This window comes from Larimichthys crocea, chromosome XI, assembly GCF_000972845.2.
Source record: "Larimichthys crocea isolate SSNF chromosome XI, L_crocea_2.0, whole genome shotgun sequence".
Classification (NCBI taxonomy): domain Eukaryota; kingdom Metazoa; phylum Chordata; class Actinopteri; family Sciaenidae; genus Larimichthys; species Larimichthys crocea.
Genome location: NC_040021.1, coordinates 3,074,199 through 3,101,347, shown reverse-complemented (window position 1 = coordinate 3,101,347; position 27,149 = coordinate 3,074,199). Strand labels below are relative to the sequence as shown.

Sequence of the window (27,149 nt, the reverse complement as noted above, 5' to 3'; positions counted from 1 at the left end):
TACTGTACTGTGATGTTGGGTGATGAAGTCTGACTCACAATCTGTGTACCACTTCATCCATAAGGCATTAGATGTGGATGAAGGCAGGGCTCTGTGTTATAACCCATCAAGTTCAAATCTAAAAACTATTTCAGAGTTCAGACTGTCCCTAACAGAAGTCATACAGGGGCATAAAAGCCAATCACTCCAGGGAGTTCAGTCCAACCATGTTTTTGTCCTGATGCTCTCTGATGCATTCTTTCCTAAAGGGCCAGAGTCAGCTCTGGAAAAAATGAACGTCTAGACATTTATGGATGAACTCATTGATTTCAGGGGAAAATCATGTGCAGGGGGGCAGTTGGCCTGTGCAACAGTTTTCCTACCCTGCAGATACCACTCTGGCAAGGTCGCGGAGGTTGAGTTTGACTGAGGCGGTGAGGATGTAGCTGGGGTCCAGGGCTGCCTCCATCTCCCCCTGGGAGACCCAGTAGCCCTCCACCTCCACACATTGGTGGCCTGAGGGTGCCGGGATGGGCTGCAGGTAACAAAAGAAAATGTCTGTGCATTTAAAACTATTTATCTAAAAGGTTCTGTGGTACTGAAGTGCTGCTGAATATGAAATCATTTTAGCTATCTGCGTTTCAGCTTAGAGTTTTACTAATAATTCGTGTGGAAACTAAAATTGTAAAACACAGAAATCAGTCAGAAAAGCATAAACCTGACTGGTAGTTTCAACACAAAACCAATAATATGGACTTCAAAAACTCAGATTAGACAAACTCTAAATATCACCATGATTTCACAAAATGAAGGGATTATGCTCTTTCAGCTGCATAATGACCTTTAATGTGAAATATCTATGCAGGAAGTTTCTGTAATAATAGTTTAACAGCAAACAAACAATAGATTGAATGTGTTAAAAGAGAAACATAAAACAATGAAGGAAATATCTGCATCTCTGTTGATTTGAGGTAAAGGCTCTGGTTCCTATTTGAGTTACTAATGTTACTATTTTTTAAAAGAGAAGTTGTGTTTAAGATGTGCTCAATAGAGGGACTAGCTCTCAGAATGTCTTACATGTTTGAGACACTTGGTGTTCCCCATCAGGATGTGCTGACACACCAGTTTCTGGACCAGAGGGTGGGAACTTCTGTCCAACTGAGTCAGGAAGCTCAGGCAGAAACCCTGCAACCACGAACCACAGAGACAGTCAACTTAGAATACAAGCAGGTGATGTGATAGAAACAATCTCTCAACATAAGAGTCAAAATAATCTAAACTCCAAACTTTTTTCTACAGCCACCTATAATAAGCTCTTAGCAAAAAAAACAAAACGATGTTTCAATATCACACAGCATCATGTGGTAAATGAGACAGTCTTTTGGATTTCAGTGGACTGACTCTTTACAGAGATTATTCCTTTCTAGCATCCTACCTCGTAGAGTGAGCGCTGAACGCTCTTGCAGGGATTTGCTGCCACGTACTTCAGCGCCCTGCACAGAGTACGCAGGCTGTAGTGGGGTTTGTGGCCTGTCCCATCCACCAGATGTGAGTTGGCCTCCTTTCGTACTGCTAGGTAAAAACTGCACACACAGTGAGGTTTAGGTTTGAGCAGAGTTCAGAGGATTGACGTGTTACAAGTACCTAGTCACCGAAACCTATGCCTTTACCCTTTGATAGTACAGTAACCTTTAATAGTACTTTAACAATATAGAAAACAGAAATGCTAAACAAATCAGTGCATTACCAATGCACTAATTATTTAATGTTATATTTGGCGTTATATAGTCATGCTTAGTTCTTTCATAAAAGCCTGAGATGTCTTATGACAGATAGTGTTGTATTAACATCTTTATTACTTTACTTTCCATTTGATTGTCAATGGAACTTTGGTAACTTTTTACAATATGCAAGTTAAACAAATAAAAACACAGATTAAGTTCTATTTCTAAACCCAAAGGCCACGCACAAGAGGTGGCACTACTTTTATTCAGCCCTGAGCCGTGCCTCTCAGGCTGCAAACAGCGTCAATAAGCCGCTGTAATCAGATTGTTGTTCATTGTAACTATATGGGTGTATAAAATGTGATAACTGGATCAGACCTGCTGCATCATTATATAAAAGCAAACCTTATGATGCCACTGATGACACTCCTGTGTGGATTCAAGCCCTTGAGGTAGTCTGAAACCAGAATCCGCAGGTCTCCTTCATTCTCCAGCTCTTCCACATACAGCTCGGTAAACCTGGGAATCATTCATTTTCCTCTTTAACATATTAACTTGTCATTGTTAGGCTAATGAGATAAAGACTTCACTTTGGCTTCACTCTCACCTGTTCCTGAGGCCCAGAGGCAGGTTTCTCTTGCCCACATCAGTAGCTGGGTTCATGCAGGCAAAGAGCCGGAAGTCTGGATGGCGTACCAGGGGCTCTAGAAAAAAAACACACAACTATATTAGCAACAATGCCAGGAACACATGGTAAATGGTAAAAGAACTGTACTTATATAGAGCTGTCTAGTCTTCAAAGAGCTTTTACACTACATATCTCACCCATTCACACACATTCATACACTGTCTGCCATGTAAGGTGCCAGCTGCTCATCAGTTTTAGGAGCTAACCATTGATACACATAACACTGATACTAATCCAAGCCAATCAGTGTGGAGGTCACGTTAGATCAAGCATCTGGTCAAAAACGTTAGCACATCTAGAAGTTCAGCACATCTAGCTAACACCTATTCATTTAGTGCTTTGCTGCTGTGTTGGTATAAAGGCTGGAATGTGGATCAGGATCAGGAGTATTCTCGCAGTACCTAACTGCAGTTTTGCAGTTGATGGTGTCATGTCAGCCATAAAGCTTCTCAATTTAATATCTTTGAATTGGGACTTCAAGTATTTGGATCAAGTAACTCCAGCAAAAGTAGTAACTACATGTGTGATTACATTTTGTTTTAACATTGCTGCTTGTCTCAATTTGGGGTTTTATCTACATGTTGTAAACATTATTTAGACTGCCAATTAAAAGAACCTATAAGAGATTCTAAAGGGCTTCATAAGCAGACAGAGCACTGAGTTTAACCTTGATGAAATGCTTTCAAACCCAAACCCTATTGTATGGCTGTTATTAGTCCTCACCTGTGTCTCCTCGGTCTAGCAGGACCAGAGATCCAGCACTGCCCTCTAGAAGTCCACTCAAACACTCCAGGGTCTCTGCTGCTGCCAGGTTGATCTCATCCAGCAGGATCCAGTGGCCCTTCTTTACTGCCTGAGCTAATGTTCCCTACAGAGGAACACACAGAGGTGAGAGCTGCTCCACCAGGAACAGAGATCAGCTCATAGTCTATACCAGGCTACAAGGGCGCCTTTTAACACTTTTCAAAGTCTTTACCTCCACAAAGGCGAAGACCATGGCTGTCTCACAGGCTCGGATCTGCTGCTGGGTCTGGCTCAGCTTGGCAGCCAAAGCCTCCCACTGCTCCTGCAGCAGGGCAGCTGCACAAAGCACAGAGAAGTATTAGTCTTCCATTGTGCTACAGTGGCCAGTATACTCACTCTTTCTAGTACACTACCATTTGATTTCTCCTGCAGCTCCTGAGTCACAGCAGACTTGCACACATGGTCCATGAGTTTGAGCAGATCCTGCCAGCGCTTGCCCCTGAAGCAGGTCTGCACGTGACCCAGGAAGGTCAGATTCTGCTTCCTCGAGTATGTCTGGGAGAACAGGTCCTCGAAGGCCTCCCGCAGTGGGAGCAAGATCTGCTTGTGGTCAACTGGCTTGTACCTTTAGATTAGACAGAAAATAATATAGTTTTGTCCCAAAACAAAATGTCAGGACCACTTTGCACGTGTTTGGCACTATTCTAAAATTTGAAAAATATTTATGGAGTTTGTAGATATGGAATATCAGGGCTGAAAGGATGTGAAGCATGGATTACTTGCTCCACTCAGCAGCTGCAGCAGCTCTCACAGACTTGACTGTGATGAATATGATGCCATGATAGGTTGCTCTTTTGAGGACACATATTTTTTTTTATCAAAACGACAGATGGTATTTGATTTTGCCAAGACGTGACATGGAAGTGATGGGAAAGGTTACTCTTACATTCATTTTATTTAGGTACAATTTGTCACTCACCCTCCAAGCAGGTCGGCGGTGTCACTCTGCTGGTTCATGTTTACAACTCGTAACCTGTGTCCTGGATTGAGCACACAACACAGTACTTAAATCAGGAGTGGTACGTGGACTGTGTTTTATCAAAAACACTAAACAACATGTGCACAGGACAATGGACGACCCGCTCTACCTGCTGAGCCACAACCCTGCTGCGTCCTGGCACTCACCTGTAACTTTGGCCAGGTGTTGGACTGTGGAGGTCTTTCCAGTTCCTGTCTCTCCCACCAGAAGAACAGGCTCCCCTTTAGCCACACACACTGCCAGCTGTTCCAGCAGCACAGCAGAGGGACGAGTGGCAGCAAATGTCTGGTTCTCGCTGTTCATGGAAAGAGAAAGCATGTGAATGATCAGCTATATCACATTCAGGCTTATTCTTTGTATGTAGATAATGATGTCACTGGAATCTAGGACCCCTTAACCATAAATTACTTATTAGTTAGTTATTAGTTAAAATACTTATATCCTATAAAAGGTTATACCTTTTAGTCTCCTGTGTAAACATTAAATTAACTGAATGCTTAGAGAATATTGTCATTAACCCTTACCTCATAAAACATGATGACAATCATAAAGATTCCTGAAAGACTCCTTAATGTTTACAATTTGTCATGTTATGGTCATGATAATGTCACGTCAATCTTATGCACATCCCTTCAAATAAAGTTTTAACAAACTGTTTTATTCTCAAGATCACACAGAAATATTTAACATCAAAATATATAAAAGTATATTATTAGAACATTTTAGTTTTCACAAGAAAACAAAAAGATCTTTGTCATAACATTTATGTCAAAATATTAGATCTGAGCATTTAAACATTTTACAGTTCAGAATTGTTGTAAGTGATACAAGTTTCTAATTTGACAAAATAATCATTACTAGGGTGGTGGCAGATATCTCAAAACTATAATTAATATAGATTCATAATTAACTTTTGTTGAACAGCACGGACTATAATCAAGTGGCAAATGTGGGATATTGTACATTGGTACAGGTTTTAAATATAGTGTAACAGTTGCACAAGTAGGGTCGAGTTAACAAGTTAGACGAATATTTATCTACCATCGGTCAAAATGACCTAACCTGACCTGACGAAGCTACAAACCAGACCAAATGAGGTGGTAGCAGCAAAAACCGAGTCTGTCTGTTTTATTTCTTCTAAGGAAACTTTTTTTTAAGAGACAGATGGATTCTTCTTTCAAAAGTTATATCTGACTGACTTTACTACCAGACACTGTGAGCGAAAACAGTTTTAAACGTCAAAAGTATAAAGTCAATGTGCCTTGTTATTGTTATTGTACAAAATAACACCATCAGGTTACTTTAAATGTGTTACCACATGACATACTGCACACACACCAATCTCAGTTTCTGCACGCCGTCCTTGTTTTCAGTCTAAAGTTTGACACACGTCCATATTAGGTTTGTGAAAGAATGTGAATATTCTGGCACGTCCTCACGGTCCGTAATGTAGTTTGAAATCAATTTGATGTTTATTCAGTTTACCAGCAGGGAGGGTTTTTTTGGTTCTATCAGTAGGTGAATATCGGCACAGCAACTAGCTGATGCATATATGGTGTAAAGAGAGGTCAAAGGGGGAGGATGGGCAGGATGTCCCACTTACACACTCAGCTGCACCGCTTCAGTCTGCTTTCGACCCAGTGTCACTCTGCCCACCGCCACCTCCAGCTCTCTCAGCATGATGCCGGGCTGATACATCTGACAGAAGTGCTGGGCCTGGAGACAAACAGAGGCCAGGAATCAAGATTACAACATGGATTTATGTATAAAAAGTAGATAAACATGCAGGTCTCATCCTTCTGTATCAGACACACTGTTTTCTTAATTATAAATCAAACAAAACCTAAAATGTCTGTGTTAAACGTTACCTTCTCTTTGGAGATGTTGAGTTTGCTTCCAATGATCTCGGCCATTCGCAGTCGACTTTCAGGACGAGACAGCATGGCTGTGAAGCAGTCAAGAGCCTGACAAAGAAAAGAAAGGAAAGGGGATCCATCAATAAAAACTATACATGCTGATTCACCACAAATTCTCTAATTAGAGCATTACACAGCTACACACACAAAACATATATTTATTTTCAAATTCAGGAGAGGACATTCCAGTCCAGTATGACTGAGCAGCACAAATTTAAACACAGCTAAATGTGTGGAAAAGATACAGTACATACTGTATGTCTGGATTTGGTTACTGACCTCTTGGAAGACATGTTGTGCTGTGGCTGATGAGGTGCTATCAAAGTTAACGCTGATCCGCTCACACCATTTCAGCAGGTCCCTGTGGAATCATAATAATGACAGGGCGGTTATTAGACGGAGCCGGGCACGCCAAGATGGCAATGGCCATATCATAGTGACTTTTCATAAACATGTGGGTGACGTCATAAAGTCATTTTTATTTCTACAGTCTATGATAGAAACATATTGAGGCCTATCAGATGTGGAAGAGTTGAATTAAACAAACATGTAATGATCCGAGATGAGTTGATCTCATCAATAGCTTTGGTATAATATGAAAAAGTGACAGGTGAAACATTAATAAGCATGAATAAGGAATGAATTTAATCTCCTTCTCCTCCTTCAATAACATGAAACCTGATGACCTACACAAACACATGAGCATCACAGACGGAGCTATAAAGTTAATTACACTGATCCATGAATAGCATACGTAATATTGAAGTGCAGAAACTACCAACACAATGATCCATAGCTGAATCCTCACCAGCACACTTCTATGGACTACAATGGAAGTGTACAGAAACGTCAAAAAGCACCGGGGCAGATGGGTTATGTCTCTAAGTGAGGAGATGTTTTTAAAATGTCCCAGCAGTACCTTTCGGGTCTGTGATCGGGTCAGAGGACAGTCCAATCAATAATCTATCGAACTGCAGCAGCTAGTGGAAAGCTAATTAAAGTTGCGGAGACTGCCATGACAGACGGGCTGGTAGTTTTGATTGGGGGGAAACCTGACAGATGTACAACCAACAGGGGGGTAAAGCTTTCTATGTTTGCCCCCGCTGTTTGAGAGCTACGGCACAAAGAGGCCAGATACCAGGGCTGGAATATCATCAAGGTCATGGCCTCAGTGCCCCCTCATTTTGACCTTATGCTCCACAAAAGATGCCCCTCACTACGCCCTGCGGCCACAGTGACCTTGATGCCCTCGCCCACACTGCCATCATGATGTTCTCCTCCACCTCTTGCCTATCAATACAGTTTTTATACACCAGTGTCTTTTGTTGAGATTCTGAATTTTTATTGGGTGTCAAGTGAAACTCTGCACACATACCGATTTTGAGCCTGGTATGAAGCGGGCTATTAGTTTGAGAAAATCTAGCGCTGTCAACCAGGACACTGACCCAAACTCATCTTGATGTTAATGAGAAGAGAGGGTCAACAAAATAAAAGACAGATACTGCGTTGACTTACAGTAGCTGACCCAGTGGTCTAAGAAGTGGTACGTGTCTATATAGTATTATAGCCTAAAGTCTATTTTCTATATTTGTAAGACTGATGTTAAGAAATGCAAAATTAACTAACGCATAAAGCTGGAATCACCCAAAACAAGCCGATACGGTCCAACAAACCCAAGAACACACACTACAACTCCAAACATGTGTTGTTCTTGTTCCTGATTGGCTCCAGCCTATCATCATTACTATTTTATTCTACTTTATTTTTTCACTACAATAATTGTATTGTTATTTGTATTATTTTTGTTGTTGTCTTTTCAGTTTACCTTTGTTTGTTTGGGTTTGCATTAGTCTCTAAATCATTTAACATCCCATATTTTGTTAGTTGTTGTAAAGCACTTTGAATTGCATTTTTTTTAAATGTGCTATATAAATATAAATAAAGTTTGTTAGATAGATAATGTCCTGAAATCACTACCTTCAAGCAAAACATCAGTTTATTTCATTAAAATAGCAGACAGAGGTAAAGGGAGAGTGCAAAAAGCAGCGACCTGGGCCTCACCTCAGTGACAGGGCTCTCCCCTCCAGCGGTGTGCCGTTATCCTCAGACTTGTGCTGCTGGCTGCCATCAGGCGCCTGGACGCTGCTTGTGTCCAGGTCAGAGTGTCTCTCCCCAGTGAGCTGGCAGTAGATATCCAGGAGACGATCTGACACCACAGTCAGCCGAGGATACCTGCTGATGAGCACCTGTTGACAGAGACAGAGGATGACAGAGACGGATGTCACCAAACTCTATGGACTCAAAATAATGAAAACATAGACAAACTTTTTGTAGCTGACCGGCTAAACTGGCTAAACAAAACCACGAGAGAAGGTGATCTAATGAGGAACAACACTCACCTTCTTCAGCTCTTCTCGTGTCATGTTTCCCGTCTGCAGCTTGGTCCAGTATTTGTCCAGCAATGCTGCATGAGAATTCTGTGGTTTGTGCCAACTGCCACCACTGTAGTACATCCTGTGATACACAAGCATACGTATGTCTGACAACTTGTCATGGCCACTTCATGCAGTGACTCTTTGCTTCATTGATCACACAACACAAAGTCAAGAGAATGACTTCTATACAATCATGACATGTTCAGACTCAAAGATACAGTAATCAAAAAGTCTGTAATAATCATATCAATACTGTGCATATAAACACTATGAATGTAAACTAGGACCATCAATCTGCTGTTAAAGAAATACATTTATAATCTGATGATGTTTTTACCTTCTTGTTGCAAAGAACTGAAATCCAGGAGCGACATCGATGCAATCCTCCCGTCCTGGGATCATCAGCTTTTTATTCTCCATCAAAGGGAGAAGCACAGATATCTAAAAAAAAAAAAAAAAAGAACATCTCGGTCCAGTCGTGGTTTGTGGACATGGTATGTTCACAACAAAAAGGTCTAACATTAAGAAGGTTTAGTACTAAAAATAATCTCTATAGTAAGGATGTATTCAGAAAATGTGTGGTGCTAGCCCTAGCTGGTCTAGGCCTGATCCTAGACTGTTTGAACTCACCACATCCAGAGGTGCATGGTCGATGTCTTCCAAAAGGATCCACTGGCCTTTAGACACAGCTTGTGTCAGCGTTCCTGGCTGCCACACAAACTTCCCTGGTATGTCAGTACAGCGGTACATCCCGAGCAGCATCTGTGAAACAAACCAAACTTATTCACAAACTTTCAGCTCCCTTCAGCCCTCCCTCCTAAATGCTCACGTCTTCACACCTCCAGTTTGTAATGCAGGCTTTCTGTTAAAAATATTAAGATTATAGCCAAGCATATATAACCCGGGTGCCATCACTGTGACATCATCAGGGTTATTCTATTTTAAAAACACATAGCACCCTGGGTTCAACTCCAACCCACCGTCCTTTGCTGCATAAAAATGTTTCAATAGATTCCATGCTATCTCACCTTGCTATCAGTCTGATCTCCGAGTTGGACCTTGAGGATCTCCGTGGCTTTTGTATGTCCCGTGACAGCAGCCATGAACTCCACCAGGGCAGTTTTACCACACCCAATAGGGCCCTCAAGCAGCACAGGCTTCTGGGAAGCCACAGCCAATGCCAGTCTTCTCAGGTTATGGCAGGTTGAGTCCACCAGCACCAGGTCTTTTTGGTTCATCTGTAAAAAGAGATCAACATTGTGACCAAAAGGATCAGCGGCAGCGACTGTTTCATGTGACAAAGCAAAAGGGTACGTACATTTTCAGCCTGTCTAGGAACTATCCTGGGCAGGACGACACCACAGACTGCTACAACATTCTGGGACAGGTCCTCTGATACCACCTGGCCCCTGGTAAACTTATTAGCTTTCTCCTGGCGCCACATCACAGAGCCCTGATTGGTTAACACCAAAGCTTTTTCTACCTCCAGCTGCTGAGTTTCTTCCAAAGCTCTAAACAAAGAACAGAGAAAAACAAGACAAGTTAGTGCTAGACCAATTTCAAGTTTTACTCATTCATTCCACACACAGAAATAGGAAATATGTACATGAATGTATAATGAACTGTACTGAAAAAGTTCAGTTTGAGTGGCATGACTAATATATTTTAAGAGTAGCATTAAAACTAAAATAAAATCCATAATATTCAGTCCTAGATATAACAACAGATAAAAGAGAAAAAACATGAACTTACTTAATTTTCATAAGCAGGATCTCATCACTTGAGAGCACCTTTCTCAGAAAGATGCTTTTCTGATTATCAGTCATATGAGAGACCAGCGCTAAACAATGAGCAGTGTACCTGTTGGAGACAAAAATAGCAGTGTGTTTCATTTGGAGGACAGACACCGAATTATTTATTTATTATTATTTATTAGTAATTCAAGCTCGTTAGCTAACAATGCTATCTGGTAACAAAATGTGCTTCAAAGTTTAAACTTAGCAATGCTAAGCTATTAGCGAAGCTAAGCTATTAGCTAGTAGACACTATTAACATTTAACAGAAATATTAAATTAGCATGCTACACATTAACTTCACTACCTTCCCACCAACTTAGCTGTACGCTACAAAGTCAGCTAGTGAAAACCAGTGTTGCTAATAGCTAGCAGACACTTTTAACATTAATATTTAATTAAATCAGTGTGCTACAAGTTAGCTTGGCTACCCTGAGCTGTATACTGTCAAAACTAGCACTGTTAATAGCTCGTAGACACTTTTAACATTAATGCTTGTAATATTTAACAGCAATATTAAATTAGCATGCTACACATTCAATTCAATTGAATTTCATTTATATAGCGCCATATCATAAGAAAAGTTATCTCATGACACTTTCCATACAGAGCAGGTCTAAACCATACTCTTTGTAATTTTTACTTTACTAATATTTTACTTAACTAACCTTCAACTTAGCTGTACTGCCAAGTTACTATTACTACTAGTGAAAACTGACAGACACTTCTAAAATTAATATTAAATTACACTGGGTAGTATCACGTTTCTGCAGCTTCTGAATTTCAGAAGTTAATAAAGTAAAAATTACAATAATAATAATAATAATAATAATAATAATAATAGTTGAAAATGACATTAGAAAATACAAACAAAGATGGTATGCTTTGGAAAGAGATCAGCAGTAAATGGGCTGATACCACACACAGGTACTGTATCATATACAGATCAATAATACTCGGTTTGGATTTCCACCAATGAAACCAGCTGTGCTTAATGATTCGTTATCCTAATGGCCCATAACACCTGTTTGGGGTCTAACAAGGAAGCAGGTACGTACCCTCGAACCATGATATCGCTGGTGAGCAGCTGCGATACGCAGGGACTCCAGTCCCAGAGAATCCGGAACTTGGCACAGTCACTCTGAAGGAAACGTAGGGTGGCACCCATGAGGTCACGCAGCTTCATCCTCCTGGGGCCGTACTGAACAGCTGATGACTCTTCACTGGTGAAGAAGAGCCTCTGAAACACTGGGGGGGCATCGTTGAAGTACCTTGCGGCAAACCTTATGAGACAAAAGTAGAAAATGAGTCGTGGTGGAATGCGGCCTGGAATAATGCCAGCTTTGGTTCTTGCATCAGTGTCTGCTTGAGTGCAGGACAATCTGCTATTTTGGAGTTTGTTTGGCACAGAAAGTCAGGGCTTCAGGCTCTTTTTCACTAATCTAGACTTTTTTTTTGTCTCCTAAGTCCATGACTACATCAAAGCGGGCAACATGAGGAACTCCAGGTTCACTGTTTGCACCATAGAACCGTGACATCAACTGAACAGTGAAGAGTGCTGCACTGTCAGTTAAAGGAGAAGTTCAACACTCATGTATGTGTTCAGTACAGAGCAGGACTCTGTCTTATTTAATGAATTGAATAATGTTATTTTGAAAATCACAGCTTCTTAAATAGCAGATTCAAGAGATTTTCAAAGACTTCCCAGGCCCAAATTCTTCAATGTCAAGCACACAACGCTATAAGGTTCATTACTGTTACAACACTGAGAATTATTATAATCAGTACTAGAGGCTTAGATGTCTGAACAATTATCAATTGTGTTATAATTAATGAAACATATAAATTCAAGTAGTTACAATGACCCGTGTCTATTTATGTTTGCTTTCAAAAACTTTCAAATTCAGGATTTCAAGGACCCATGGGAACCACGGATGAAAAATGATGAACTATACCTTTTATCTGCACTAAACACTAGTTGTAATACCTTTATTATAGCTTTATTACTTTGAATCAGATCAGGCTAACACCACATCTTTGTCTGAAGGCCCCCACCCAAGTGAGTCCACCCTGAGCCCTGATGCAGCACCCCAGGTCAGCATCTGCACCTTTACAGGCTCAGGTGAAGAGAGGGGTCCTTTCTGATGCCCGCTTGTAAAGAGAACAGAGCCCACTTACGCTGGTGCATCAGGACTGACGCCCAGCAGCTTGCTGAGGGCCACACACAGGCGCTCGTGGAGGTCATGGTTTATCCTTCCACCGGCTTTGACCCTCTCTGCGTTCCGCTCCAACAGGTCCAGGACCAGCGGCCGAAGGTGTCGAGCAATCAGTAGAGTGTAGTCCTTCTCCAGCAGCAGCTGAGCCAAACACTCCAGAATACACTGCCTGTCCTGCTGGCTCCATATCTGAGGAGAGATCATATGGCAGGAAGGTGCCAATTGAAATATTGATTGGTTGAAAAAGCCACACATAAATCAATAATTCATGAAAATATTCACATCCTAGACGTTACCAAGGCAGCAGGATAGTTTTAATGACACAACGTGCGCTGAAATCATGTCATGTGTACAGTGATCACTGACATGTGAAGGGCTTGATACTGCATGCTGCATACAGGACACGTTCTGAGTCAAAAAACAGTCCAGACACGTGATTTGACTTCACACGTGTCCGGAGCGAGCAGATCTTACCTGTTTGGACAGATATTGGCTCAGTTCGTTGTGACTTTTGTCAACATGTCTGGATATGGTGCCCAGTGATGACAGGCTCAGTTCTAAATTTTCCATCGTATCATTTGTCGCCTCCGGAGAAGCGATCTACGACGAAAACAAGCCCGCGCGCTCTCCGAACACGTACGATGTCTTACTGGAATTAAAACAAACTGTGAGGTTCATCACGCGTCCGCCTGTCTCAGGCTGTATCACAACACACAAGCACGTTCCCGTCACTGGTGTTAAAATCCTGTCCACATGTGAGTGAAGCGCAAGTCTTTCCGGGTCGGCTTCCTCCCTCCCTCCCCTGCACCGGGCGTCTCGTGGTGATGACGCGCGCGGGCAGTGACGCCGGCTCAGTGCAACTCTGCGCGAGTGGAGCAACTTTGGCTCCAGCTAACCGCCACATCTCCCGCCGTTTAACGCATTTTATTCATGTCAGCCGGCCGTGGAGGAATATGAACCGCAGCAGAGGACCGTAAGCGGCCAAACAGGTGCGCTGGTTTCGGGGTCTGCCTCCTGTTTGTGAGTCTTTTTCTCTTGAAAGCGAGCAGCTACGCAGAGCACGCCCTCACTGACAGACCGCGGGAAAATGTCGTTACTTCCTGTGCAGTGAAGTCTTGGCGCGACATTACGGTTGTAAACAACAGAGAGAGGACACGAAACAGCAAGACAACACGTAAGTCCGAGAATTCATAGTTAAGCTCACGTTAATAAACTTTTTCTGAATGTGTGCTCGCTGCCTAGCGTTCGTGTTAGCATCCATAACTCATCCAGTGATCTGCCTCACGGGACAGTGTGAAACAGTAACTTGGCAGTTACATTGAGTCTGCAGAGATTTCACTGTTTATTAGCAATAATGAAAAAACTAGCGAGGGCAGAATGTCACATTTGACGACAGAAACGATCATTTTTGTGTTTCTCGGCTGTTAAACGTGTGTGAGTGTCTTAGTGACGGATGTAGATGAGTTTAAGCGTCAAAGTGTACCGTTAGCTCCTGATAACGTCCATCAGATAATACGTGACGTTGAACGCTGGTAAACAGAGTGAAGTTCGGTTTGACTTTGTTCCGGGTGACCTGCTCCATGTCAGGAGAACCTGAGGAGAGTTCTAGGACGGGACAACCGGAGCTGACCTCCAGTAATGTTAACGTTAGCCTCGGCCTGAGCTCAGAGAGTCAAACATCAGGTTCAAACCAGGCAGAAAGTCTGAAATGAAGCAGCCACAACACGTTTCAAAGTCCACAGTTTGAACTGTGTCTCAGTGAAGATGTGTCTGTATGTGTTTGCCCTGCTCTGTGAGTGCCTTTGTTCTCTGCTGTCTTCTTTGTCTGGACAAAAGAGGTCAAGCTAGAGCACCATATTAATGCTCACAGCCTGACGAGCCTCAGCCTGTCCTACACTGTGTTCACCTCACTGTGTTTCTGATTGCACGTCATCTGTGGCAGTGAGCTACATGGATCCATGGTTTATCACAGAATGTGCTACTTCACATCGCTGTATTCTGTTCAGACACTGAATAAAAGAACAATACAGAAATCTGTTTGTGGTCCTGCATTACAGTGACATGAAGGTAGAGCTGTCCTCAGTGACGTGAAGTGATCCTCAGTCTGACATCATTCAGTTTGTAACCTGACCTCTCTGTTAAAGTGTGTATGTGCTCTTGCCGTGTTTGCAGTGTTAACGCTTCATCTTCAGCCTGTATGAAGTGTGTTTTGTTTTGTAGATTGGCAATAACTACTGATTGTTTTTCAGGAGGTCCTTTAGGAACTCAGCCACATCCCTGCAATAATGGACAACGTTGACATGAATGATGCCTCTGGCCGTAAGTATAAGGCTGATACATTCACACACACTGTTACACTTATGCTTGTTTAGTGGTATTTAGTAATTAGTATCCTGGTGAATTCTGGTCTGTAATATGGTGATTGTAGCATATGATATCTAGTGTAGATGCCCTAATGCTATAATGCTCTATATAACATTATAGTACCTTTTTAAAAGAAAAAAGGGACAAGCCGTGTCCAGAGCATGAGGAAGTGATTTTGGACACTGCCATAATTTATAAGACTTGTGTGGAAAACAGTTGTTGATTATAGAGGAACATACATGATGAGATTCATTTCTAATAATATCCACAGTCTTGGTACATGATGCCAATGAAGATTCTTTGGATATCTACGACGGTCTGGATGTCTGTTCGAGCAGCACTGCAGGTAAAAGTCCTTTTTCTGATAGTTTCTCTTTGGGCTGCTGTAACAATTATACATTCTAATAATGAAAATAATTAATAATAATAATAATAATCTAATTGTATTTGTGTGCAGGGAAAACCGTCCAGGACAGTTTTCTTTGTCCAAGGTTGATGCCTTATAATGACTGTATATACATATATATCTCATGTCTTGTCTATCACAGAGAAGTCTCCTCCGAATGCTTCTCAGCTGAAAGAGTCGATGGACCTTTATGAAGAAATCGTCACAGAGGAACAGCAGAGCAGAGAGTCAACGTACCTTGAGGTGAGCTGCCATGCACGCCGTGCCTCTATTATTACTCTTGTGTGCGATGTGGCTGTTTTTACTCTGCAGCCTCAATTCAAACCAGCATGTTTTGCAGGTTGGATCATGTGGCACAAACATGCATACACGGTTTATTATAGTACATGTAGGGTTTCTACTGTGTTATGTCAGTAAAGGATAGTATATGATCAGTCACTTAGACTGAGACATCCCATGTCATGAATCGGATCAGTTAGTAGACAGTGGTCTGAACTAAAGCCATATACTGACCTCTGCTCTTTGCCCTGAAGGCTAATGTTTTATTTTTTATAATTGTATTCCATTTTAGGATGTCAGCTTTCTCTATTATAGGCTCACCTCTGCTTTGAATGTTGCATTTCAGGTGTCAAAGGTCCTTGAACAGGGCCGGGTTTAACGCAGGTTGTACACAAAAAAATCTTAAGCTCTGCACGGCGCTGAATCTCACCACCTTCATCAGCAAACCGAGCTCAGGTTTCTTCACATGACCAAAAACTTCACACTTAGGTCACAAGTGGTCGTATATGAGGGAGGCATTGTTTAGGTGAGATTCCGGCTGGAAACAGTCCTCTGTTAACAAATGTTAAAGGTGTAAAGTTAAAGACCCCCGTCAGTCGACACTCGAGGGATTTCGTTTTGTAAATGCAAAACTTCTGTTCAAGTTCTGGCAGAGTTGTTTGGTTTAGTATTGACCTGCACACTCAGGACCAGGATGGCAGCTACAATAGATTTCCCTCTCACCACAGTCTGGTTATGAATGAGTACGGGTGGAACCTTTTTATTCATTATTCAGCGTCATACACCACATTTGGATTATCTGCTAAGTCGTGGAAGGCCGCTGCCAGCTGGCCAACTATCTCATAATCCTTTTCTTTATCTTTGTTTGTTTGCAGTTGGAGTCCAGATTCCAAGCAGCTCAGAACCAAATTAAAGAGCTCCGCAGGAGACTGGAGCAGATGGAGATGCAGGTTTGTTTGTTTGATTTGATTTATTTTTCAGCTGTAAAAAAGTGTTCACATATTGTTATGCTTCATACAGAAGTCTGAAAATGAAATTCATTATTTATATCATATTATTTATGTCGTGGTCACTTTACCTTTAGTACTCGTTTTGCACATCTGTATACTGTTGTTTTTTGTTATTGTTCAGGCTGAAGGACACTGTTTGTTGTGTTTGCCCTTTTTATTTTACATTACACTTTTATATTACACTTTTTCTGCTGTTTCTGTTGCTACAAGTGAATTTCCCCGTTGCGGGATAAATAAAGGTTGGTCGGTCTGTCTTTCTAATCAAATGATTCCATATAGTTTTTTTACTGATTAGTTAGAAGAGTTCTTATCCACCTTATATATGTTTGCCAGCCACTAGTTGCGAAAATAGTGTTTCTCATGTCTCATTTACTGTGTTGTTTATCATTTTATTTAATATGCTCTGCCATTCACCTTCATACAGCAGTACCTGTGCAAACACAGGATTCATTAACACATTTCTGGAGCTTTATCTAACATAACCAGTACCCACCATTTACCCACCACTGAGTTTAAATCAGTGTAAAATGTGTCTTCAAATCTATGCACTCAGGTATGAAGACCAAAACTGAAACAAACCAAAAGTTTTGTTGTGAAATTCCTTTGAAATCACGCTCTGGCAGCCACTTGAACTGATCCTGGAACAGGTTGATGATAACATGGTGTGCTCTCTCTGTCTCCCTCTCTCTTTTAAAACAGAACACTGGGCTGAACACGGAGAACCACCGTCTGAAAAAGAACATCTCTGCACTCTTACGAACAGCTAGACAGGAAGTGACACGAAAAGATGCTGAGATTCAGAGACTGAACCAGTGGTGAGTGTTGTTTTAACATATGCTGAATAAAATCCTCCATAATACTAACTAATGTAACAACTCCAAGTATTTGTCAATAGTAAATTAGGAAAAAACGCTTGTTGATTATCTACAGTAGCCCCTGTGGTTAGTAGAAACTGCCTCTGCTGATTGGGTGTATGATGAACGATTCATTGTTGTCCTCAGGTCACAGAAAGGTCATCATCATCAATCTTACAACAATAATAGGTGGGATCATAATTCATCCAGCCGGACCTCCATGGGCAGCTCCAAGAGTAGGCCTCCTCCTCCACCACCCTCCAGTGCTCGGCCTCCTCCTCCACCACCCTCCAGTGCTCGGCCTCCTCCTCCACCACCATCCAGTGCTCTGCCTCCTCCACCACCATCCAGTGCTCTGCCTCCTCTTCCTCCTCCTCCACCATTTGGTCTTCCTCCCCCTCTTCCTCCTCTACTAGCTTCACCTCCCAGGGGGGATCATCCTCCACGGGAACCTCCTCAACCTTCCAGGAAGGAGAGCAATAGTTCCTCCTGTCAGGTCAGCGGATCTTCGGTTGAGACGAGAGCTTCAAAAGTGTCATCTCACAGTAATTTAAAAAGTTCCTCGAGAGGAGATTGTGATGTACCTGACAAACAGGCAGAGCACTCTGTCAGCAAATCCAGCAGCTGTTCATCAACACGACACAGTGAGTCAGACAAACACAAGTCCAAGCACAGAGAGGAAAAATGTCAGAAAGTATCTGAATCAACAGATCGGAGACATAGAACTGGTTCAGATCCTGAGAAAAGCAGGTTGCACAAAGCAGACCGAGACATGGGGCGGAGACATGACTCCAAGTCATGTAAGAGCAGGAGCTACCTAAATGCTGAGCACCACAGATCAGAGAGGACCAAAAGCCCTCCTCCAGAGATTTTATACAGTTCAGCCTCCTCTGATGACAAGAAAGGGAGAAATCGAGAACAGAGACAAGACAAAGGCAAAACATCCACACCAGACTCTGAACACAGCGCAGCTCACAGCTCTAAAGACGGTTACAGCCGAGATCATAGAAGAAACAAGACTAGTGATGGACACATCAGAAGATCAGACTCAAAGGACCGCAAAAAGTCCTCTTCAAACAAACATGCTGAAGGATACAGGGACTCCTCCAAAGAGAGGGAAGGGGACAGACTGTCAAAGGACTATCAAAGAAAGGAGGACAGACAACGTGAAGATGAGAACAACAGAAAGCATAAGTGGAGCAGTTTGTCAGAGACGAGCAGAGAACGTGAGAAACAGAGATTAAAAGAATCAGACCAACCTAAAGTTGATGTCTGTAGTAAGGAAAGAAAAGAAAAGACACAAGAGGCCTTAAAAAAGTCATCTGAAGAACCAAATGTCACAGAGAAAAGCTCTGTGGAGGAAAACAGTCCAAACAGGAAGCTGTGCTTCATGGAAACGTTAAATCTAACCCTTTCACCCATTAAGAAGCCAGCATTGCCCATGGATGCGAGCCAGGATGACCTTAAACTAGCAGACAAGCGGGTTGAAAGCAGTCCAGACAATGAGAGTTCACAACCCAACGTCGAGGACATGTGTGTGATTGATGAAGTAAACAGCAGTGAACAAGAAGCAGGGTTGGAAGATGTTGCAGAGCAATCACCAGATACATCCAAAACTCCACAATCAGAGAAGACGCAGGTGAGGTGTGAAGATGTGAAAGATGTCCAAGAAGACAAAAATGAAGTGAAAAGTGAAGCTCCTGCAGCTGATGAGCAACTTGAAGACCACTCAGTCCAGACTACCTCAGCTCATAGCCGACCCCTAGATACTGCAGAGAATCAGCCCACTGTGCAGATAACACAAGGATCACCAGAGAGAAGTTCTTTAAAAGCAACAGATGCAGACAAAACCAAACTGGTTTCAGACAGCCAAGAAGATGAATGTGGACCTCTCCAGGCTACAGATGTTGCCAGTGACACCCCTGAAAGCAAATCTGGGCAACACACAGGCAACACTTTACAGAAAGTAAACCCTGGAAATGATACTGACCTGTCTGCTGCTGTGACCAAACCTGTTGTGCTTGATTCAAGCATAGAACTGAAATGTGCAGTGCTGAAAACTGCAGAACAGAAAAGCCCGGATTCAGTCAAAGAAGTTACAGCTGCTTCACCGCCAAGGGCTGGAGATGTATCCGACAAGACAAGACCCCAAAACAAGCAAACGTCACCCACTATCCTACCTCAGGACTGTCAGCAAGGATCGTGTCCCCCTGCTTCCAGTTCCATTCACGAGAAAGATGCTCGTCCTTTGGAAGATGGTCCTAAAGATGCAGACACTGTGTCCAGTACAATAAGCCTGGAATCACTTCCACAAGAGGGGCTGAGCCTTTCAGAGGCTATTTACGTTTTAACTCAGACGAGCGAAGATGCAGACGACAGCAGCAGCATCACGGCCGAGCCGAGTTCCTCCACCGGCTGCATTGCTGTGTCCAAAGTCAGCAGTACAACAGAGGAGAGCATGCTGCCAGAGAAGTACAGCGACCTCACTGTAACACCGAAGAAGAACGTCTTTCCTGGAAAGAGTCATGAGAATAACTTTGAGCCTTCCAGCTCTGTGCCATTACTCTATGATGAGGACTCCATGATGCGCACGCTTAGCAATTTGAAGAGGATCCCTGATGCCATCAGCCCTCTGAGAAGCCCAATCCGGATCACCAAGAGAAGTCATCTCCATGTTCATGGCAAGCCAGGTCATGTCAAGAGCCTTCAGAAAGGTAAAGCTGCTTTAGTCCTGCCATGTTAAATCTTTCTTTAATATCCAGAAGATTGTGTTTGTGATGAGTGGCTGTAGTAGTGTTATGTCTGTTACTTGTCTGTATCTGTGTTAAGCGTGGAGTTAAAATGAAGGGAGCTCACCGCAGCTCTATATCCCGCTGCCTCTCTGCTGCAGGCTGTAAGCTCCCAGCTACATCAGCCGCTATTAACATAGCACACAAGTATCTGCGAAAGTATCAGAAACTGGTGTGCATTGTGGGTAATGTAGGCACTAGGTTTTTTAATTAAATTTTATTTATATACTGCCAAATCAAAACAAAAGTTTTCCAATATAGAAGCCGGTTTGGATTGTTCTTTAGGATATTATTTACAGAGACCCAACAATTCCACCAGGCGCAAGCACTGCACAGCAATTTTTATCTTTTTTTTTTTTTTTTTTTAAGCGCTCATCATGAGAGGTTCATTGTTAACTGTAGTAATCATAAAAAGTCAAGAGTACTGCATCTTATAAACACAGGATATAGATAATTTACAACAGGGATGTCAAACTCATTTCGGTCCAGGGGCCGCATACAACTATATATGAGCTCAAGGGGGCCGGAGCACAAAAATCACTGCATAAATTTGAAAATATAAAAAAAAAATAGCTAAAAACAAGTGCAATACAAAATCTTTTTTATTTAAAGAATTGTTCTTCAATAAAATAAAAAGTAACAACCCGAGGCTCAATGTTTGTCATATTCATAGCAGATGATATGGAAGGCATGAGCTTGGATTATTTTAACAATATAGCTTTGAACAATAAAAAAAAAATGTAATAAATATTCTAGGTTACATCAATGACAGAAATCAAAGCCAAGTTTCCAGTCCAGTCTCCCAAAAATAATAAAGTATATTTTTCCAAAACAGCTGTTGTAGTATGACCACGAGGACACTGTTGATGTGTGGAGTGATTCTGGAGTCATAATACTGTAGAACAGTGGAGTTATTGATTTTTGTTTGCAGCGTCTCTCTTGGATCGAAATTTGCAGACGCTACCTGCGCACTTGTCGGGCCGCTGGCTGCTGGTAGAGATCAATGTTAAGCGTCCAGCTCGGAGGACAGCTTGTTCTTTTACAAAACGTGTTTTTGGTTCTTGTAGCTCGTAGTATATGCTATGACGAAAGAGATGATGAAAGAGGCATCATTTGTGTTTGAACAACGTTTCGCCTCTTACTTATTGATCCCGGAAGTCCAAATCTGTGAATATTTTTCCAACTTTACCGAACTTGCCGACTCTCGTAGTGGTGTTTAGGATTGTATTCCTTTAGCACAGCCACTTGCTGCATGCACACCAAACACATAGGTTTCCCATTCATCTCCGTGAAAAAATACGAATTAGTCCATTTTTCCTGGAAGATCTGACACTCAGTGTCCACCTTTATCTTTTTCGAAAGCGACATTTTTCCAATGAGGGTGTCAAGATTGAAACAAAGTGTCCTCAAAGAACCAAGCCTTCAATAGTGCCCGCACTAGTGAGCCGCGGCTACACGTTTGGTGTTAAGCTAACCGGCGCGCGTTTTTAATAAAATTCTATTTTATTAAAAATGGGCCACGGGCCGGATGTGGCCCGCGGGCCGCATCTTTGACACCCCTGATTTACAAGATGGGGACCTCATAATAATGAGACATTTAATCATGGTTATGAAATGCCATAATTTCTACTAAATGTCTCTATAAACATGTTCTCTTTGCAGAATTCACCAGCCCTGTTGATGCCAACTCGAAGAAGTTAGATGTGAACAAAGAAAACAAATATCCGGGTTCTCCAGCAAACAACGATTCGCAAAACTTGGTGGACAAAGTATCCGACCTGCCTTCAAGCCTCTCTGACACTGAACTGGAAGAGGGGGAGATTTTAAGTGAAAGTGATGAGACAGCTGCAGATTCTCCTGTTCCTGCAACCAAGAGGGCCAAGTTGGCACGACCAGTCAGAAATAAACCAAGTTCTAAGACCTTGTTGAACAAGACCTCTAAAGAAAAGCCTGTTGAAACGACTGGTGTGTCAACACGAAGTCCAAAGAGTCGTTTTAAAACAGTTTGTCCTGCAGCAACCAAAGCCTCTTTTTCCACTATAGATGAAGTAATGGAGACCTTCAAGCTGGTTCGTACCGAGATCCGAAAAAAGTACATGAAGCTTCATAAAACCTTTCCCAAGAAGAGCTTCTATGGTGTGATGGACAATTTCCAGGAGTCTTTTTTAGAATTTGTGGATGGTGCTCATTTTGGTCAAATTTGCAGTCAGGAAGTGGAGCTGAAGTCCAAGCTGAAGAAACTGATTGTATCTGTGTTTAGCAAAGTATTAAATAATGGTATTGTGAAACGCATCTTTGAACAGCAAGCAGTTGATCTGAAGCAAAAGTTGTGGGACTTTGTAGATGTCCAAGTTGACTACTTGCTCAAGGATGTTTGCACAGTACTGAAGAGCCTTTGCAAGCCAACAAAAGCTCCAGCCGAGGACAGTAAGCCCAGTGGAAATGAGACAATATCTAGAAAGCCTTCTGCAAAGAAGCCACAATGTCAACAAAAGACTGCACAATCTGCTCCGACCAACCTAATTCGACTCAAACCTCGTGCTGTGGCACCTTACAAAACAGGCCTCGGAAGCAGAGGCAAAGATATCCGAATTACACACACGGACAAAGACAGGAATGTTGACCCTCATCCAACAAATGTCCCAAATCCACAAACTGTGGACGACTTCCTTCCTCCTAAAACTGTTAATTCAACTCCAGAGAAAACTAGCGTATCGTCTTTGGTGGTCTCTCAAAATGGCTCTTTGCTTGACAGAACTGACTTTGAACTGCTCACAGAGCAGCAAGCCTCCAGTTTAACCTTCAACCTGGTGAGAGACACTCAAATGGGAGAAATCTTCAAGTGTCTCCTGCAAGGTTCTGACTTACTGGAGTCCAGTGGCATCACTGGAGACAACACAACCTGGTCCCTTGGTACACCAAGGAAGGATGGCGAGAGACTCATCAGCATCACCACCCCAACTAAATTTGACTCTCCATCTAAACTGCTTTCCCCAACAAAATTCGAAACCCCCTCCAAACTTATCGCAACATGGTCTAGCATTTCACCTCGCAAGATGTCGTCTCCGCGATCCAAAGATCAGATCCTGAATCCAGCTTTATTTGATGAAAGTTGCTTGTTAGAAGTGCCGTCAGAGAACAGAGCGATGTTGCAGTCCAGCTTGGCTTCACAGAGGACATATTCCATTCTAGCTGATGATCTGGCAGTCTCTCTCACCATTCCATCGCCTCTCAAGTCAGACAGCCATCTCAGTTTCCTTCAGCCATCAAGCATGCACATCATGTCTACTCCAGACAGTGTCATCAGCGCTCACATAAGTGAGGACGCTCTGATGGATGGGGAAGATGCTACCGAACAGGACATTCACCTGGCCCTTGACACTGACAACTCGAGCTGTGGCTCCAGCAGCAGCGTGGACTCGGATCCACTTGCCACGCCGTTTGTGTTCAAACCTGATCTGCCCATGCAAGCGCTAGTGATGGAGAGGTCCAACGACCACTTCATCGTAAAGATTCGTCAGGCAGCCACAGGCGTAGATACCACGCTCACAGCTGACGACAGTTTAAGTCGAACACTAACAGAAGAAGACCAGCAGCATGGAGAAGACAGTGAGACAGTTCAAGAAAGTCAAGCAAAAGCTGTTCCGTCTGACAGATCACAGAATCGTACTCCTTCAAATGCTGTACCCTCAGAGAACCATCTGTCTAACCATGAGGAAAGCTCTGGGATCTGTCAGGCTGCCACTGGGTCAGATCTCACGCAACAAGAAAGCTTAACACTAACAAAAGATCCACCCAGCAGAAAAGAAGTGAAATCATCTCAACGAAATACCTCGAAAAATTCACGGAAGCTGTCAAAGTCTCCGAAAAGTCTACCTGAAATTACTTCAGATAATCATTTGCACAGCAGTGCTCAAAGCGTGGATCAATCAGTCAGAAGAGAAAACATGACAGACACTGCTGACAAGTGCATAGGTCAAACATGCCACACAGAAGAAGACATCACAACTCAACAAAGTCCATCAAAAGCTCTTTTGTCCAAGTCAGATAACAGTCCACACCAACCTGCCGAAAGTGCCGAAACAAATCAAAGCAGCCAAGTGTTGGAGTCACATGTGTCAGCTTCAGCAAGAGGTGACATGGAGGTGTCAGGAGGCCTCACCTTCACAAACAGCACCCCGGAGAAAGCTAGTAGTAGCAGTAATAAACGCAAGAAGCATCAAGAGAAATCAAAAGCCAAGAGGTCCAGAATGGAGGAAGAGGACAGCGCGGAGGAAATGTTCTTTAACTGCAAGAAAGACGACAGTGATTCCAGATCCTCCCCATCATCTCTGTCCCCCAGCAGCCTCTATGCCAAGAATGTCATCCGGAAGAAGGGCGAGGTGGTGATGTCATGGAGTAGGTCAGTAGTTGGTTCTGTATTGCATCACTGTCCCTCCTCCAGGAATGTGTGATTCAGAACATGTTATCTTCATTATGTTTATTTCTCATATACCTTTTTTAAATGAAACCTGTAGTTTGTACCCTTTTATGTGCTACAGTCTCAGTACTAAGACAAAAACCTTTTAATTTGGATGCATAAGCATTTTTAATACATGTTCTGAACATTGATAGTTCCTCAAGTGCTACAGAACGTACTTCCACTGCTACCATTATAAGCTCAGGTCAAATCAGATTAGACCATGACCTGTTTTTTTGTTGTTGTTTTTTTAAATGCTGTATGTTGATGCCTGAGGGACTTTATTTTTCCTGAATGCACCGATTCAAATCTTAAAACTATATTTGCCCTACATCTAACTCATAACCATCTCTGTCCAAATGTGTAATTACCCAGAGGTAAGATAATGACTTTGTAGTTCACATGCAATAATGTTCAAAGACAAGTCAGGTCCAGTAAAGTGCTTCACTTCCACAAAACATTACGAGACACCCTTTGACTACATGACATCAATATGCCATGTGGAATATATGCTTCTTTTTTTTTATGTCCAAGAGTGACATAAGAGGATGGATGTTAAATCTCATGTGGCGTTAAGTTGTGGTTAGCTTATGCTAGCCTGCCTCTGCCCGAAGTCTAAAAATACAGCTACCAAAGTCTCTAATGTTACTGATTAACAAGTGACAGCCTCTCTGCGAGGGCTTCTGGAACCTGATCAAGAACCTCATCCTGATCATTAGTGAGCCTTAGAGGTGTAACTTTGAACTTTGGAGAGAACCTGTCTGTAACGCTGCAATGGCACTTTTATCTCTGTAGTACTGTAAGAAGTGCTAATGGTCATAGGAGACATAATCTGATTGTCTCTATTCTGCTTCTTCCAGAGATGAAGATCGAACTATTCTGATCGAGCTGAAGATGAAAGGAGCTTCACGTGAGACTTTCTCTGCCTTGGCAGAGAAACTCAATAAACCATCAGGGCAGGTACGTTCATCTTTGATTGTTGCAGCTGTGTGATGTGACTGTACAGGCTGCAGTGAAGGAGCATGTAATAACTGTTAACTCTTCTTCTTTTCTCAGATCGCTCACAGATTCTATCAGCTCATGAAGCTTTTCAAGAAGCAGGAGAAGATGGACACTTGATCTCTGTGACTGTGTGCTTTGTTTTCTGCTAAATAGTTCTTGTACTAGAACGTTTCCACACACACACATATTGTGCTGTTCATGTGACCTGATGCACGAAGACGTGACCGCAGGGGGAGGGGGGGCTGAGTCATTACAAGTCCTCGTGGCTCACAGGATCGATCCTTACACAGGCTATGCTATCCATCCCAGATCTGGAGCAGTTTTAGCCAAACTGTTTTTCAAAGGAAGGTTGGACATCCAGTCACTGTCTGTGAAGGGATTCTGTTCTGGTTGTTGAATTGTGCCTGTTCGAAGAGTTCAACGTGTGAAAATATCAATTTTAGCAACTTTTCCTTAGCACAACTGATAAGATTGATTGATGTGAATGGTGAAATATCCACTTAGTAATAATACAGTTAATATCAGTGTTATTTGACGCACTTTTTGGTTTGGAACAATCCACACTGCAGTCACTACACTGTGCTGGATATGTTCTTATGCCTGCTCTTCTACATGCTGTCTTTTCTCAGCTTTTGCAGATAAATATTACATTACAAAAATGTTTCTCAGCAAGTCCTCAGCTTCGTCTTACGTCTAGTTCTAAACTTGGTTTTCTCACAGCAATGAGAACAAACTGCCTTCAGACTTGGATAATTCCAGGTTCCAGTGCGAGTGCGCTCAGATTCTCCTGAATGAAGTGACATTTTTAGTTCCTAAAATAAGTGGACACTGACTGGAACAACTTGATGGATCACCTGTTGGTACATCTGGAGTTCTGGGACTGATCAATTTCTCCCTTTTTATTCTAGTTTTGTACGTGATATCTGGGATTTTGTTTTAATGGATGTATTTGTGTATTGGGGAGTGGGGTGGGTGATTGATATTTTTGAAGGTTAATATGTTTACATGTCCGAGTCATGTACAGGACAGGACATTTATCTCTGTTAATAGAAATGAAACCTTTTATCTGTGGGCCTAAACGGCTTTATGTTTGACTCATCCTATTGCTTCGAACTGCATGGAATGCAATATTGTGAATATTGTGCGGAATTCTTTACTGAAAATAAAGTTTTATTTATTTATGCTGCTCCCTGGTTGCATAAAAAAAAATCAAATCATTAATATGGTGGCAAATTTGAGAATAAAATATCTATGCTGGTTGGTAGTGGACAATAATCTGTGAGGTACCACCATGTACTGTACTCACCATGACACAAATATTCATGAAGTGGGCCACAAAGTAGGGAAATAGAGGCCAGTGCCTAGGGGTGTCATTTGTAACTCAGTCACCAACCAGCCAGTGACATGAAGTGGAGGACAGATGCAAACTCACATGGATCTCTCATATCCCAC

The 27,149-nt window shown here is 42.4% G+C and overlaps 2 protein-coding genes across 3 annotated transcripts in view; one reads left to right on the top strand and one right to left on the bottom strand.

Annotated features, from left to right (window-relative positions):
* The window catches only part of mdn1 (midasin AAA ATPase 1), a 47,974-nt gene extending 34,731 nt beyond the window's left edge, over positions 1 to 13,243 (bottom strand). Inside the window, exons 1-23 of the mRNA XM_010737311.3 lie at positions 13,009 to 13,243; positions 12,497 to 12,723; positions 11,377 to 11,601; positions 10,278 to 10,385; positions 9,844 to 10,036; positions 9,554 to 9,763; positions 9,156 to 9,287; positions 8,863 to 8,966; positions 8,490 to 8,604; positions 8,152 to 8,336; positions 6,370 to 6,451; positions 6,043 to 6,138; positions 5,778 to 5,890; positions 4,321 to 4,469; positions 4,115 to 4,175; positions 3,549 to 3,760; positions 3,368 to 3,471; positions 3,115 to 3,259; positions 2,311 to 2,407; positions 2,109 to 2,222; positions 1,415 to 1,562; positions 1,057 to 1,164; positions 363 to 514 (exon numbers count right to left, since the gene is read on the bottom strand). Of these exons, the coding sequence (XP_010735613.2) occupies positions 363 to 514; positions 1,057 to 1,164; positions 1,415 to 1,562; positions 2,109 to 2,222; positions 2,311 to 2,407; positions 3,115 to 3,259; positions 3,368 to 3,471; positions 3,549 to 3,760; positions 4,115 to 4,175; positions 4,321 to 4,469; positions 5,778 to 5,890; positions 6,043 to 6,138; positions 6,370 to 6,451; positions 8,152 to 8,336; positions 8,490 to 8,604; positions 8,863 to 8,966; positions 9,156 to 9,287; positions 9,554 to 9,763; positions 9,844 to 10,036; positions 10,278 to 10,385; positions 11,377 to 11,601; positions 12,497 to 12,723; positions 13,009 to 13,104 (3,176 nt within the window). The 5' untranslated portion in view covers positions 13,105 to 13,243. The remainder of the gene's footprint in view (positions 1 to 362; positions 515 to 1,056; positions 1,165 to 1,414; positions 1,563 to 2,108; positions 2,223 to 2,310; positions 2,408 to 3,114; positions 3,260 to 3,367; positions 3,472 to 3,548; positions 3,761 to 4,114; positions 4,176 to 4,320; positions 4,470 to 5,777; positions 5,891 to 6,042; positions 6,139 to 6,369; positions 6,452 to 8,151; positions 8,337 to 8,489; positions 8,605 to 8,862; positions 8,967 to 9,155; positions 9,288 to 9,553; positions 9,764 to 9,843; positions 10,037 to 10,277; positions 10,386 to 11,376; positions 11,602 to 12,496; positions 12,724 to 13,008) is intronic.
* A 119-nt stretch (positions 13,244 to 13,362) lies between these two features.
* Positions 13,363 to 26,878, top strand: casp8ap2 (caspase 8 associated protein 2). Of its 2 annotated transcripts, XM_027284244.1 has the most exons (11): positions 13,363 to 13,708; positions 14,784 to 14,853; positions 15,170 to 15,244; positions 15,447 to 15,547; positions 16,459 to 16,533; positions 17,293 to 17,408; positions 17,595 to 18,546; positions 18,586 to 20,161; positions 21,899 to 24,638; positions 25,556 to 25,655; positions 25,752 to 26,878. In XM_027284244.1, the coding sequence occupies exons 2-11, from the start codon at positions 14,820 to 14,822 to the stop codon at positions 25,812 to 25,814; spliced, it is 5,832 nt and encodes a 1,943-aa protein (XP_027140045.1). In that variant the 5' UTR covers positions 13,363 to 13,708; positions 14,784 to 14,819; the 3' UTR covers positions 25,815 to 26,878. The 2 variants fall into 2 exon arrangements, with proteins under 2 accessions (XP_027140045.1, XP_027140044.1); XM_027284243.1 differs by having other exon boundaries at positions 13,364 to 13,708; positions 17,595 to 20,161.
* The last annotated feature ends 271 nt before the right edge of the window (positions 26,879 to 27,149 follow it).